Genomic DNA, 16,436 nt, shown 5'->3' with positions numbered 1-16,436 from the left:
TTCTTTGGGCTGACTCTGTAACGTCTTTTAAAGGTATCAAATTTGAAATTGAATTGAAATTTGTTTTTATTTTATTTACTACGAATGAGCTTCAGTGTTGGTGATATATTATGCATCCTACATTAAACGAGACACGTCTCCCGATAGGAAAGCACCCAACAGTCCTGAAAGCTTTTCGGTTTTTTTTATTTTTTATTTTTTTGTTGTGTTTTTTCATTTGAGGAAACAAGAAAAGGGAAAACGAAACCTACAAAGACAGCGAGAGAGAGCTGATGGCAGCTGACACTAAAGAGATACTCCACCTCCACAGACACGCCACACTTCCTGTGTTTACTTCGTTCTAAACACAATCCACGAAGCTTCATACATCAGACAGTCTGCGGGGCGCCACAATGAAGACACGACGGTGCGCTTAAGCTTCCGACTCAATTTCATAAGGCAGGTAACGCGTGGTTTCTGTCACTCAAAGAAGTAACTCCTGTTATTCAGCGAAACTCTATTTTTCTTTTCTTTAGCAGCTGAATATTTGGCAGATAGCTAGTTATAGCTCTACAGCTACTGTTTTTTGTTTGTTTGTTTGTTTGTTTTATTTTTCTAGGCACCTATTCTAAATTTGCATGTTTGGATCGTAATACGGTTTATTTTTTATGTATTTATTTCAAATGTTGCATGGGGTTTGCATTAATGCACATGTGTATGATTTTCATCGAATAATGTGAGCTGAACTCTTTATCGCAGCATCATAATGCTAATAATAGTTATAATAATGGGCAGTTGTTGTTTTATAAATGTATAATAAGGTTCAAGCTTTCCTGGGGGGGCTTCCCAGCTTTACTGCGAAACTCCCTTCTTTTGCTTGGAAAACAGCCCTGTGAAGCCCCTCCCAGTTGTGTGTTCAGCCAGCTGTATCAAAGCTTCACTTCTTAAGTGTAGTTTCACTGCACGTCCTGCTCCCCACGTGAACCTTCCCTGTCATGAACGATCCGCTTGCTTATACAATTCAAGTCAGCACGGAAACAGTCCCCACACTGACCTCCTGATGTTTGATTTTAGATGGAGCTGGACAAACGGAGCATTAACATGGATTACAAATATGATTCGGGAATAGAACTGCTCTTGACTCACATGAATTTAGAGGACATTATTAATGCTGCAGAGACTCTATATCGGCTCGAGGAAGAGGAGGAAGACGAAATCTTGTCGTTAGAAGACGAAGAAGGACTTTCCCAGGAGGAGATGGATGAGAATGAGGAGGCAGGGGAGGTGGTGGTTTTGGGGAGTGAGCAGAAGGACTACGCTAATGGAGTTCGATATGGGACTGTGACAGAGGTCCTGTCCTTTGTCAACCTCCTGTCCAGCATGCAGACGGCAGCCTTGCCAAACCTGCCAGAGGAAATGGGAGTCCTCCTAAATAAGGTGAGAATCTTGTTGTTTTTTCTTTTTTTTTAATCTTCAACATAACCTGAATGTTTAGTTGATGTGGTCAGCCTAGAAAAACTTGCATAATTTTCTTTTTTTTCCTTCCTAAAAACAAATAGAAGGACATGGCTGTGAAAAAAGGCCGCTACCAGATTAACATGGACGTTCTCCTGTTTCCATGGAAATTGACCTACAAGAATCATGGGTCTGGCCTCGTGCCTAAGGGCTCATTTGGGAAAGTCCACTTGGCTCAGGACACCACCACCAGGAAGAGAATGGCCTGCAAACTGGTGAGTCTTCCTGATCGGTGACTAGAAATCCCGCCTGTGCTTGACTTCTCGACAGCTCTTGACCTGCGTGCCAAATATTTAACCTGCCAAATACTGCTTGTTCACAGTCCAATTACTCCTCTGTTTGTACAAAGATTGTTGGTGCCAGCGTGACATTTGCTATGTTTACTGGGTGAAAGAGGAACAGGGTTGCTGAATGAAGAACTATTTGTTCTTGTAACAAACTTACAACATGGGCTGGGATTAATGTAAGACTGGAATTTCAACAATAACTTCCCACAGCTCCTCTGGATGTTTGTGACAGGGTCAGATTCATTAAAGACACATGTAAAAACCACACATGCTGCTTCTATCTGGGCAGACCTATGCTTGAGAAAGAGGAGGGAGGGAGGCAGCGTGCTTACGCTGTTGTATGGAAAATATTGACAAATGAGGAAGGAGTACTTTCCTCTCTAGTCAGGTGTTATCGTCAGAATACTATGTTGACACAGTGTTGTTTTTTTCACGCTGCTGTGAAGGATTTACTGGAAATAGTTTGCAATAAGGGCTTGGAGTTAGGGTGTCCTTATCTGCTTAAAACAATGCCATCATCAGATAATAATTACTGAGAAATTATTCCTTTAAAGAAACAACTTTAAAATTATCACTGACAAACTAATAACAATAGATTTCTTAAAGCACAAAAAACAGGATAACAGTATGTTACTATGTCAGCTAATCTGTTAAATACAGAAAGAGTCAGTGTCCTTGTGAAGTATGTATTAAATGTATATTTTATTTGCAGAACTAACTGAGCTGAACTACCCGATTAGGCTGTCAGGGTAAAAAAACAATAATTATAATAAAAATTAAAGCTGCAAGCAGCGTTATGAGGGCCCTCGCACCCTGGCGTGTCGAGCCACGCCCAACACCTAAAACCAGCACGTCCGATGTGATGTCACATTGATGGAATTCATGCATTTAACCACCAGCTAACATTTCATTTGGTTCAACCATGAGTATAGTCGTCCCACTAGGTGGCGCTCTAACCATTATAGACAAAGGGCATAACAAACATTTCCGAGCTCGAGTCTCATCACGCCTGCGACCTTTGGGACAGATTGGACTTTGTGTCTTTGAGTGACAGCATATTACTGCTTTTTGGCCAGTGATTGAAACTCCACGTGCCGCCATGACCACCCCGTTTCCTTGAACGTAAAAAGCTTCGCAATTTAACATCACAAAGGTCTTTAGATTCCACACACTGGAGAATGGTTCAATATGATGAAATCCCTTGGAGGAGTTCGTCAAAGTATGAAGCCTGAAAAGAGGGGAAAATGTCGCCAAAATTGCACATTAATTTTAAAATGGCTGACTTCCTGTTGGATTTGGGATATTGCTCCAAGAGACTTTTTTGTACATCTTGATATTTTCCATAAGCTTACCAGGTTTCAGACTCATAGATGAAACACAGAGCAGGGGCTGTTGTTTTGAAATTTTGTAGGGGGCGCTGTGGAGCAATTTCGCGCTATTCAATGAAAATGATCACATGACAACAAAGCCTTCATCCATTTGGAGGTGTGGGCCAAATTTCAAGCCTCTATAAACTTGCAAGCCCCTCAAAAGCCACTTCATCATTCATGTTGAACAGCGTTGCCACCAGGGTGCGCCGTTCAGTTTAAAGTCACAATTTTGGCACTGAAGCATCACGAGGGACTGATGGTGATATTCACCGCTTTTGAGGTGGCCACGATGAACCTGTGAAAATCAGTACAACAAAATTAAAGCCATGACATTTCCTGTTGCCACTAGGTGGCGCTGTCCGTATTTCCGACAATGGGCACATCAATCTGTTCAGGGCGGGTCTGACATCATGCCTGTAAAGTCTGGTACTGATCAGACTGGATTTCATTGAGTTATACTAATTTGTTTCTTCATGGCGTGACATCAAAGTTCGCCATGCTGCTGGGGTCACACCCTTTTGCGAAAAGTCACAGTTTTCACTGTAACCCAAGACCAACTCCTTAAGGCTTTCCTGGAGAAATTTGAGGCTGCAGGTGTCACCCATCACTATACTGTACCCCAAAGTGTAAAACATGACATTTCCTGTTCCCACTAGGTGGCGCTGTCCCTGGTGTCAAATATGGCAGTTGAAATATGTTCAGGGGTGGAGCCTTATCATATGTGTTCACTTTGGTCAAGGTCAGAAAATGTATGACAAAATGAGAGGCAATAAGATTTTCATGGCGAGTCATCGAAATTCGCCATGGCGCCACGGCCTCATAGTATTGTGAAAACTCAAAAGCTCCGCAATTTAACATGGCACAAGGGTGTAGTTGACACTGTCCAAATTTGAAGGTTATGAAATGAAACCCCAAGGAGGAGTTCGCAAAAGTTCGAGGCATGGAAATGGCAAAATTAGAGCCAAAATGTCACCTTCTCTTCCAAATGGCGGACTTCCTGTTGGGTTTGCGTCAATGGGCCCACAGACTTTTTTGTTCGTCTTGGCATGATACACATGTGTGCCAAATTTCATACATGTAGCTCAAACGATGTGGTCGTAGGGCTGCATTTAACAAGGCATAGGTGGCGCTGTAGAGCCATTTCCCAGTGCTCATATGTAAAACCATTAAAATACAAAATTTTTCACCAGACCTGGCATGTGTGCAAAATTTCATGAGTTTTTGAGCATGTTTAGGCCCTCAAAAAGGCCCTTGTTTTGCCTGAATAATAATAATAATAATTAAAGCTGCAAGCAGCGTTATGAGGGCCCTCGCACCCCATCGCGTCGAGCCACGCCCAACACCTAAAACCAGCACCTCCGATCTGATGTCACATTGATGGAATTCATGCATTTAACCTCCAGCTAACATTTCATCTCATTCAATCATCATTATAGTCGTCCCACTAGGTGGCGCTCTAACGATTACTGACAAATGGCATAACAAACATTTCCGAGCTCGAGTCTCATCACGCCTGCAACTTTTGGGAGACCTTTGGGAGAGTTTGGACATTTTGATTTTCAGTGACAGCAGATTACTGCTTTTGGCGAGTGATTGAAACTCCACGTGCCGCCATGACAACCCCGTTTCCCTGAACGTAAAAAGCTTCGCAATTTAACATCACAAAGGTCTTTAGATTCTACACACTGAAGAATGCTTCAATATGATGAAATCCCTTGGAGGAGTTCGTCAAAGTATGAGGCCTGAAAAGGGGGGAAAATGTCATCAAAATTACACATTAATTTTAAAATGGCTGACTTCCTGTTGGATTTGGGATATTGCTCCAAGAGACTTTTTTGTACACCTTGATATCTTACACAAGCTTACCAAGTGTCAGACTCATAGATGAAACACAGAGCAGGGGCTGATGTTTTGAAATATTGTAGGGGGCGCTGTGGAGCCATTTTGCGCTATTCAAGGAAAATGGTTACATAACAACAATGCCTTCATCCATTTGGAGGTGTGTGCCAAATTTCAAGCCTCTATAAACTTTCCAAGCCCCTCAAAAGCCACTTCATCTTTCATGATGAACCGCGTTGCCACCAGGGTGCGCCGTTCAGTTTAAAGTCACAATTTTTGCACTGAAGCATCACGAGGGACTGATGGTGATATTCACCGCTTTTGAGGTGGCCACGATCAACCTGTGAAAATCAGTACAACAAAGTTAAAGCCATGACATTTCCTGTTGCCACTAGGTGGCGCTGTCCGTATTTCCGACAATGGGCATATCAATCTGTTCAGGGCGGGTCTGACATCATGCCTGTAAAGTCTGGTACTGATCAGACTGGATTTCATTGAGTTATACTAATTTGTTTCTTCATGGCGTGACATCAAAGTTCGCCATGCTGCTGGGGTCACACCCTTTCGTGAAAAGTCACAGTTTTCACTGTAACCCAAGACCAACTCCTTAAGGCTTTCCTGGAGAAATTTGAGGCTGCAGATGTCACCCATCACAATACTGTACCCCAAAGTGTAAAACATGACATTTCCTGTTCCCACTAGGTGGCGCTGTCCTTGATGTCAAATATGGCAGTTGAAATATGTTCAGGGGTGGAGCCTTATCATATGTGTGCTCTTTGGTCCAGATCGGAACATGTATGACAGAATGAGAGGCAATAAGATTTTCATGGCGAGTCATCAAAATTCGCCATGGCGCCACGGCCTCATACTATTGTGAAAACTCAAAAGCTCCGCAATTTAACATGGCACAAGGGTGTAGTTGACACTGTCCAAATTTGAAGCTTATAGGACCAAATCCCAAGGAGGAGTTCGTTAAAGTTCGAGGCATGGAAATGGCAAAATTAGAGCCAAAATGTCACCTTCTCTTCCAAATGGCGGACTTCCTGTTGGGTTTGCGTCAATGGGCCCACAGACTTTTTTGTTCGTCTTGGCATGATACACAAGTGTGCCAAATTTCATACATGTAGCTCAAACGATGTGGTCGTAAGGCTGCATTTAACAAGGCATAGGTGGCGCTGTAGAGCCATTTCCCAGTGCTCATATATAAAACCATTAAAATACAAAATTTTTCACCAGACCTGGCATGTGTGCAAAATTTCATGAGTTTTTGAGCATGTTTAGGCCCTCAAAAAGGCCCTTGTTTCGCCTGAATAATAATAATAATAATTAAAGCTGCAAGCAGCGTTAAGAGGGCCCTCGCACCCCCGGCACGTCGAGCCACTGCCAACACCTCAAACCGGCACGTCCGATGTGATGTCACATTGATGGATTTCATGCTTTTAATCACCAGCTAACATTTCATCTTATTCAACCAGGATTATAGTCATGCCACTAGGTGGCGCTCTAACCATTATTGACAAATAGCATAACAAACATTTCCAAGCTCGAGTCTCATCACACCTGCGACCTTTGGGAGAGATTGGACATTGTGTTTTTTAGTGACAGCAGATTACTGCTTTTTGCGAGTGATTGAAACTCTACGTGCTGCCATGACCACCCCGTTTCCCTGAACGGAAAAAGCTTCGCAATTTAACATCACAAAGGTCTTTAGATTCTACACACTGAAGAATGCTTCAATATGATGAAATCCCTTGGAGGAGTTCGTCAAAGTATGAGGCCTGAAAAGGGGGGAAAATGTCATCAAAATTACACATTAATTTTAAAATGGCTGACTTCCTGTTGGATTTGGGATATTGCTCCAAGAGACTTTTTTGTACATCTTGATATCTTACACAAGCTTACCAAGTGTCAGACTCATAGATGAAACACAGAGCAGGGGCTGATGTTTTGAAATATTGTAGGGGGCGCTGTGGAGCCATTTTGCGCTATTCAAGGAAAATGGTTACATAACAACAATGCCTTCATCCATTTGGAGGTGTGTGCCAAATTTCAAGCCTCTATAAACTTTCCAAGCCCCTCAAAAGCCACTTCATCTTTCATGATGAACCGCGTTGCCACCAGGGTGCGCCGTTCAGTTTAAAGTCACAATTTTTGCACTGAAGCATCACGAGGGACTGATGGTGATATTCACCGCTTTTGAGGTGGCCACGATGAACCTGTGAAAATCAGTACAACAAAGTTAAAGCCATGACATTTCCTGTTGCCACTAGGTGGCGCTGTCCGTATTTCCGACAATGGGCACATCAATCTGTTCAGGGCGGGTCTGACATCATGCCTGTAAAGTCTGGTACTGATCAGACTGGATTTCATTGAGTTATACTAATTTGTTTCTTCATGGCGTGACATCAAAGTTCGCCATGCTGCTGGGGTCACACCCTTTCGCGAAAACTCACAGTTTTCACTGTAACCCAAGACCAACTCCTTAAGGCTTTCCTGGAGAAATTTGAGGCTGCAGATGTCACCCATCACTATACTGTACCCCAAAGTGTAAAACATGACATTTCCTGTTCCCACTAGGTGGCGCTGTCCTTCATGTCAAATATGGCAGTTGAAATATGTTCAGGGGTGGAGCCTTATCATATGTGTTCACTTTGGTCAAGGTCAGAAAATGTATGACAAAATGAGAGGCAATAAGATTTTCTTGGCGAGTCATCGAAATTCGCCATGGCGCCACGGCCTCATAGTATTGTGAAAACTCAAAAGCTCCGCAATTTAACATGGCACAAGGGTGTAGTTGACACTGTCCAAATTTGAAGGTTATGAAATGAAACCCCAAGGAGGAGTTCGCAAAAGTTCGAGGCATGGAAATGGCAAAATTACAGCCAAAATGTCACCTTCTCTTCCAAATGGCGGACTTCCTGTTGGGTTTGCGTCAATGGGCCCACAGACTTTTTTGTTCGTCTTGGCATGATACATATGTGTGCCAAATTTCATACATGTAGCTCAAACGATGTGGTCGTAGGGCTGCATTTAACAAGGCATAGGTGGCGCTGTAGAGCCATTTCCCAGTGCTCATATGTAAAACCATTAAAATACAAAATTTTTCACCAGACCTGGCATGTGTGCAAAATTTCATGAGTTTTTGAGCATGTTTAGGCCCTCAAAAAGGCCCTTGTTTGGGGTGAATAATAATAATAATAATAATAATAATAATAATAATAAGAAACGGAGCAGATACAATAGGGCCTTCGCACTCTCAGTGCTCGGGCCCTAATTAAAGCTGCAAGCAGCATTATGAGGGCCCTCGCACCCCCGGCACGTCGAGCCACTGCCAACACCTCAAACCGGCACGTCCGATGTGATGTCACATTGATGGATTTCATGCTTTTAATCACCAGCTAACATTTCATCTTATTCAACCAGGATTATAGTCATGCCACTAGGTGGCGCTCTAACCATTATTGACAAATAGCATAACAAACATTTCCAAGCTCGAGACTCATCACACCTGCGACCTTTGGGAGAGATTGGACATTGTGTTTTTTAGTGACAGCAGATTACTGCTTTTTGCGAGTGATTGAAACTCTACGTGCCGCCATGACCACCCCGTTTCCCTGAACGGAAAAAGCTTCGCAATTTAACATCACAAAGGTCTTTAGATTCTACACACTGAAGAATGCTTCAATATGATGAAATCCCTTGGAGGAGTTCGTCAAAGTATGAGGCCTGAAAAGGGGGGAAAATGTTATCAAAATTACACATTAATTTTAAAATGGCTGACTTCCTGTTGGATTTGGGATATTGCTCCAAGAGACTTTTTTGTACATCTTGATATCTTACACAAGCTTACCAAGTGTCAGACTCATAGATGAAACACAGAGCAGGGGCTGATGTTTTGAAATATTGTAGGGGGCGCTGTGGAGCCATTTTGCGCTATTCAAGGAAAATGGTTACATAACAACAATGCCTTCATACATTTGGAGGTGTGTGCCAAATTTCAAGCCTCTATACACTTTCCAAGCCCCTCAAAAGCCACTTCATCTTTCATGATGAACCGCGTTGCCACCAGGGTGCGCCGTTCAGTTTAAAGTCACAATTTTTGCACTGAAGCATCACGAGGGACTGATGTTGATATTCACCGCTTTTGAGGTGGCCACGATCAACCTGTGAAAATCAGTACAACAAAATTAAAGCCATGACATTTCCTGTTGCCACTAGGTGGCGCTGTACGTATTCCCGACAATGGGCACATCAATCTGTTCAGGGCGGGTCTGACATCATGCCTGTAAAGTCTGGTACTGAACAGACTGGATTTCATTGAGTTATACTAATTTGTTTCTTCATGGCGTGACATCAAAGTTCGCCATGCTGCTGGGGTCACACCCTTTTGCGAAAAGTCACAGTTTTCACTGTAACCCAAGACCAACTCCTTAAGGCTTTCCTGGAGAAATTTGAGGCTGCAGGTGTCACCCATCACTATACTGTACCCCAAAGTGTAAAACATGACATTTCCTGTTCCCACTAGGTGGCGCTGTCCCTGGTGTCAAATATGGCAGTTGAAATATGTTCAGGGGTGGAGCCTTATCATATGTGTTCACTTTGGTCAAGGTCAGAAAATGTATGACAAAATGAGAGGCAATAAGATTTTCATGGCGAGTCATCGAAATTCGCCATGGCGCCACGGCCTCATAGTATTGTGAAAACTCAAAAGCTCCGCAATTTAACATGGCACAAGGGTGTAGTTGGCACTGACCAAATATGAAGGTTATGAAATCAAACCCCAAGGAGGAGTTCGTTAAAGTTCGAGGCATGGAAACGGTAAAATCAGAGCCAAAATGTCACCTTCAATCCAAAATGGCGGACTTCCTGTTGGGTTTAGGACATTGCCATAATAGACTTTTTTGTTCGACTCTGAACGTTATATAGGTGTACCGAATTTCAAACTTGTAGGCAATACCCATACCGGGGGCTCGCGTTTTTCATTTTTCTAGGTGGCGCTACTGAGCTAATTTTCCCTGGCCATGTCGGAGAACATTAAAATACGTAAATTTTCACCAGACCTGACGCGTGTGCAAAATTTCATGAGTTTTCGAGCATGTTTAGGCCCTCAAAAGGCCGATTCATTTGCCGGAATAATAATAATAATAATAATTAAAGCTGCAAGCAGCGTTATGAGGGCCCTCGCACCCCCGGCACGTCGAGCCACGCCCAACACCTAAAACCAGCACCTCCGATCTGATGTCACATTGATGGAATTCATGCATTTAACCACCAGCTAACATTTCAACTCATTCATTCATGATTAGTTAGTCGTTCCACTAGGTGGCGCTCTAACCATTATGTACAAATGGCATAACAAACATTTCCGAGCTCGAGTCTCATCACGCCTGCGACCTTTGGGAGAGATTGAATATTTTGATTTTGAGTGACCACAGATTACTGCTTTTTGGCGAGTGATTGAAACTCCACGTGCCGCCATGACCACCCCGTTTCCTTGAACGTAAAAAGCTTCGCAATTTAACATCACAAAGGTCTTTAGATTCCACACACTGGAGATTGGTTCAATATGATGAAATCCCTTGGAGGAGTTCGTCAAAGTATGAAGCCTGAAAAGAGGGGAAAATGCCGCCAAAATTACACATTAATTTTAAAATGGCTGACTTCCTGTTGGATTTGGGATATTGCTCCAAGAGACTTTTTTGTACATCTTGATACTTTCCATAAGCTTACCAGGTTTCAGACTCATAGATGAAACACAGAGCTGGGGCTGATGTTTTGAAATTTTGTAGGGGGCGCTGTGGAGCAATTTCGCGCTATTCAATGAAAATGATCACATGACAACAAAGCCTACATCCATTTGGAGGTGTGTGCCAAATTTCAAGCCTCTATAAACTTTCCAAGCCCCTCAAAAGCCACTTCATCTTTCATGGTGAACCGCGTTGCCACCAGGGTGCGCCGTTCAGTTTAAAGTCACAATTTTTGCACTGAAGCATCACGAGGGACTGATGTTGATATTCACCGCTTTTGAGGTGGCCACGATGAACCTGTGAACATCAGTACAACAAAATTAAAGCCATGACATTTCCTGTTGCCACTAGGTGGCGCTGTCCGTATTTCCGACAATGGGCACATCAATCTGTTCAGGGCGGGTCTGACATCATGCCTGTAAAGTCTGGTACTGATCAGACTGGATTTCATTGAGTTATACTAATTTGTTTCTTCATGGCGTGACATCAAAGTTCGCCATGCTGCTGGGGTCACACCCTTTCGCGAAAACTCACAGTTTTCACTGTAACCCAAGACCAACTCCTTAAGGCTTTCCTGGAGAAATTTGAGGCTGCAGATGTCACCCTTCACTATACTGTACCCCAAAGTGTAAAACATGACATTTCCTGTTCCCACTAGGTGGCGCTGTCCTTGATGTCAAATATGGCAGTTGAAATATGTTCAGGGGTGGAGCCTTATCATATGTGTGCTCTTTGGTCCAGATCGGAACATGTATGACAGAATGAGAGGCAATAAGATTTTCATGGCGAGTCATCGAAATTCGCCATGGCGCCACGGCCTCATAGTATTGTGAAAACTCAAAAGCTCCGCAATTTAACATGGCACAAGGGTGTAGTTGACACTGTCCAAATTTGAAGCTTATACGACCAAATCCCAAGGAGGAGTTCGTTAAAGTTCGAGGCATGGAAATGGCAAAATTAGAGCAAAAATGTCACCTTCTCTTCCAAATGGCGGACTTCCTGTTGGGTTTGCGTCAATGGGCCCACAGACTTTTTTGTTCGTCTTGTCATGATACACATGTGTGCCAAATTTCATACATGTAGCTCAAACGATGTGGTCGTAGGGCTGCATTTAACAAGGCATAGGTGGCGCTCTAGAGCCATTTCCCAGTGCTCATATGTAAAACCATTAAAATACGTAAATTTTCACCAGACCTGACGCGTGCGCAAAATTTCAAGAGTTTTCGAGCATGTTTAGGCCCTCAAAAGGCCGATTCATTTGCCGGAATAATAATAATAATAATAATAAACAGAGCAATTACAATAGGGCCTTCGCACTGTCAGTGCTCGGGCCCTAATTAAAGCTGCAAGCAGCGTTATGAGGGCCCTCGCACCCCCGGCACGTCGAGCCACTGCCAACACCTCAAACCGGCACGTCCGATGTGATGTCACATTGATGGATTTCATGCTTTTAATCACCAGCTAACATTTCATCTTATTCAACCAGGATTATAGTCATGCCACTAGGTGGCGCTCTAACCATTATTGACAAATAGCATAACAAACATTTCCAAGCTCGAGTCTCATCACACCTGCGACCTTTGGGAGAGATTGGACATTGTGTTTTTTAGTGACAGCAGATTACTGCTTTTTGCGAGTGATTGAAACTCTACGTGCCGCCATGACCACCCCGTTTCCCTGAACGGAAAAAGCTTCGCAATTTAACATCACAAAGGTCTTTAGATTCTACACCCTGAAGAATGCTTCAATATGATGAAATCCCTTGGAGGAGTTCGTCAAAGTATGAGGCCTGAAAAGGGGGGAAAATGTCATCAAAATTACACATTAATTTTAAAATGGCTGACTTCCTGTTGGATTTGGGATATTGCTCCAAGAGACTTTTTTGTACATCTTGATATCTTACACAAGCTTACCAAGTGTCAGACTCATAGATGAAACACAGAGCAGGGGCTGATGTTTTGAAATATTGTAGGGGGCGCTGTGGAGCCATTTCGCGCTATTCAATGAAAATGATCACATGACAACAAAGCCTTCATCCATTTGGAGGTGTGTGCCAAATTTCAAGCCTCTATAAACTTTCCAAGCCCCTCAAAAGCCACTTCATCTTTCATGGTGAACCGCGTTACCAACAGGGTGCGCCGTTCAGTTTAAAGTCACAATTTTTGCACTGAAGCATCACGAGGGACTGATGTTGATATTCACCGCTTTTGAGGTGGCCACGATGAACCTGTGAAAATCAGTAAAACAAAATTAAAGCCATGACATTTCCTGTTGCCACTAGGTGGCGCTGTCCGTATTTCCGACAATGGGCACATCAATCTGTTCAGGGCGGGTCTGACATCATGCCTGTAAAGTCTGGTACTGATCAGACTGGATTTCATTGAGTTATACTAATTTGTTTCTTCATGGCGTGACATCAAAGTTCGCCATGCTGCTGGGGTCACACCCTTTCGTGAAAAGTCACAGTTTTCACTGTAACCCAAGACCAACTCCTTAAGGCTTTCCTGGAGAAATTTGAGGCTGCAGATGTCACCCATCACAATACTGTACCCCAAAGTGTAAAACATGACATTTCCTGTTCCCACTAGGTGGCGCTGTACCTGGTGTCAAATATGGCAGTTGAAATATGTTCAGGGGTGGAGCCTTATCATATGTGTTCACTTTGGTCAAGGTCAGAAAATGTATGACAAAATGAGAGGCAATAAGATTTTCATGGCGAGTCATCGAAATTCGCCATGGCGCCACGGCCTCATAGTATTGTGAAAACTCAAAAGCTCCGCAATTTAACATGGCACAAGGGTGTAGTTGACACTGACCAAATATGAAGGTTATGAAATCAAACCCCAAGGAGGAGTTCGCAAAAGTTCGAGGCATGGAAATGGCAAAATTTGAGCCAAAATGTCACCTTCTCTTCCAAATGGCGGACTTCCTGTTGGGTTTGCGTCAATGGGCCCACAGACTTTTTTGTTCGTCTTGGCATGATACATATGTGTGCCAAATTTCATACATGTAGCTCAAACGATGTGGTCGTAGGGCTGCATTTAACAAGGCATAGGTGGCGCTCTAGAGCCATTTCGCAGTGCTCATATGTAAAACCATTAAAATACAAAATTTTTCACCAGACCTGGCATGTGTGCAAAATTTCATGAGTTTTTGAGCATGTTTAGGCCCTCAAAAAGGCCCTTGTTTCGCCTGAATAATAATAATAATAATAATAATAATAATAATAATAATAATAATAATAATAATAAGAAACGGAGCAGATACAATAGGGCCTTCGCACTCTCGGTGCTCGGGCCCTAATTAAAGCTGCAAGCAGCGTTATGAGGGCCCTCGCACCCCCGGCACGTCGAGCCACACCCAACACCTAAAACCAGCACGTCCGATCTGATGTCACATTGATGGAATTCATGCATTTAACCACCAGCTAACATTTCAACTCATTCATTCATGATTAGTTAGTCGTTCCACTAGGTGGCGCTCTAACCATTATGTACAAATGGCATAACAAACACTTCCAAGCTCGAGTCTCATCACACCTGAGACGTTTGGGAGAGATTGGACATTGTGTTTTTGAGTGACAGCAGATTACTGCTTTTTGGCGAGTGATTCAAACTCTAAGTGCCGCCATAACCACCCCGTTTCCCTGGACGTAAAAAGCTTCGCAATTTAACAACACAAAGGTCTTTGGATTCCACACACTGAAGAATGCTTCAATATGATGAAATCCCTTGGAGGAGTTCGTCAAAGTATGAGGCCTGAAAAGAGGGGAAAATGTCATCAAAATTGCACATTAATTTTAAAATGGCTGACTTCCTGTTGGATTTGGGATATTGCTCCAAGAGACTTTTTTGTACATCTTGATATCTTACACAAGCTTACCAAGTGTCAGACTCATAGATGAAACACAGAGCAGGGGCTGATGTTTTGAAATATTGTAGGGGGCGCTGTGGAGCCATTTTGCGCTATTCAAGGAAAATGGTTACATAACAACAATGCCTTCATCCATTTAGAGGTGTGTGCCAAATTTCAAGCCTCTATAAACTTTCCAAGCCCCTCAAAAGCCACTTCATCTTTCATGATGAACCGCGTTGCCACCAGGGTGCGCCGTTCAGTTTAAAGTCACAATTTTTGCACTGAAGCATCACGAGGGACTGATGGTGATATTCACCGCTTTTGAGGTGGCCACGATCAACCTGTGAAAATCAGTACAACAAAGTTAAAGCCATGACATTTCCTGTTGCCACTAGGTGGCGCTGTCCGTATTTCCGACAATGGGCACATCAATCTGTTCAGGGCGGGTCTGACATCATGCCTGTAAAGTCTGGTACTGATCAGACTGGATTTCATTGAGTTATACTAATTTGTTTCTTCATGGCGTGACATCAAAGTTCGCCATGCTGCTGGGGTCACACCCTTTCGCGAAAAGTCACAGTTTTCACTGTAACCCAAGACCAACTCCTTAAGGCTTTCCTGGAGAAATTTGAGGCTGCAGATGTCACCCATCACTATACTGTACCCCAAAGTGTAAAACATGACATTTCCTGTTCCCACTAGGTGGCGCTGTCCCTGGTGTCAAATATGGCAGTTGAAATATGTTCAGGGGTGGAGCCTTATCATATGTGTTCACTTTGGTCAAGGTCAGAAAATGTATGACAAAATGAGAGGCAATAAGATTTTCATGGCGAGTCATCGAAATTCGCCATGGCGCCACGGCCTCATAGTATTGTGAAAACTCAAAAGCTCCGCAATTTAACATGGCACAAGGGTGTAGTTGACACTGTCCAAATTTGAAGGTTATGAAATGAAACCCCAAGGAGGAGTTCGCAAAAGTTCGAGGCATGGAAATGGCAAAATTAGAGCCAAAATGTCACCTTCTCTTCCAAATGGCGGACTTCCTGTTGGGTTTGCGTCAATGGGCCCACAGACTTTTTTGTTCGTCTTGGCATGATACACATGTGTGCCAAATTTCATACATGTAGCTCAAACGATGTGGTCGTAGGGCTGCATTTAACAAGGCATAGGTGGCGCTGTAGAGCCATTTCCCAGTGCTCATATGTAAAACCATTAAAATACAAAATTTTTCACCAGACCTGGCATGTGTGCAAAATTTCATGAGTTTTTGAGCATGTTTAGGCCCTCAAAAAGGCCCTTGTTTGGGGTGAATAATAATAATAATAATAATTAAAGCTGCAAGCAGCGTTATGAGGGCCCTCGCACCCCCGGCACGTCGAGCCACTGCCAACACCTCAAACCGGCACGTCCGATGTGATGTCACATTGATGGATTTCATGCTTTTAATCACCAGCTAACATTTCATCTTATTCAACCAGGATTATAGTCATGCCACTAGGTGGCGCTCTAACCATTATTGACAAATAGCATAACAAACATTTCCAAGCTCGAGTCTCATCACACCTGCGACCTTTGGGAGAGATTGGACATTGTGTTTTTTAGTGACAGCAGATTACTGCTTTTTGCGAGTGATTGAAACTCTACGTGCCGCCATGACCACCCCGTTTCCCTGAAAGGAAAAAGCTTCGCAATTTAACATCACAAAGGTCTTTAGATTCTACACACTGAAGAATGCTTCAATATGATGAAATCCCTTGGAGGAGTTCGTCAAAGTATGAGGCCTGAAAAGGGGGGAAAATGTCATCAAAATTACACATTAATTTTAAAATGGCTGACTTCCTGTT

The 16,436-nt window shown here is 43.2% G+C and overlaps 1 protein-coding gene across 2 annotated transcripts in view; it reads left to right on the top strand.

Annotated features, from left to right (window-relative positions):
• Window positions 1–133: 133 nt before the first annotated feature.
• The window catches only part of map3k8 (mitogen-activated protein kinase kinase kinase 8), a 36,525-nt gene continuing 20,222 nt past the window's right edge, over window positions 134–16,436 (top strand). The window contains exons 1-3 of one of the 2 annotated variants that reach the window (XM_026179973.2): window positions 134–438; window positions 1,054–1,416; window positions 1,539–1,709. In XM_026179973.2, the coding sequence (XP_026035758.1) occupies window positions 1,054–1,416; window positions 1,539–1,709 (534 nt within the window). In that variant the 5' untranslated portion in view covers window positions 134–438. Of the gene's footprint in view, window positions 443–1,053; window positions 1,417–1,538; window positions 1,710–16,436 lie in introns of both variants that reach the window. The other variant, XM_026179974.2, reaches the window with a different exon arrangement.

Source organism: Astatotilapia calliptera, chromosome 9 (genome assembly GCF_964374335.1).
Source record: "Astatotilapia calliptera chromosome 9, fAstCal68.1, whole genome shotgun sequence".
Lineage (NCBI taxonomy): Eukaryota > Metazoa > Chordata > Actinopteri > Cichliformes > Cichlidae > Astatotilapia > Astatotilapia calliptera.
The sequence above is the reverse complement of the archived record's forward strand: the minus strand, read 5'-3'. Positions and strand labels throughout refer to the sequence as shown.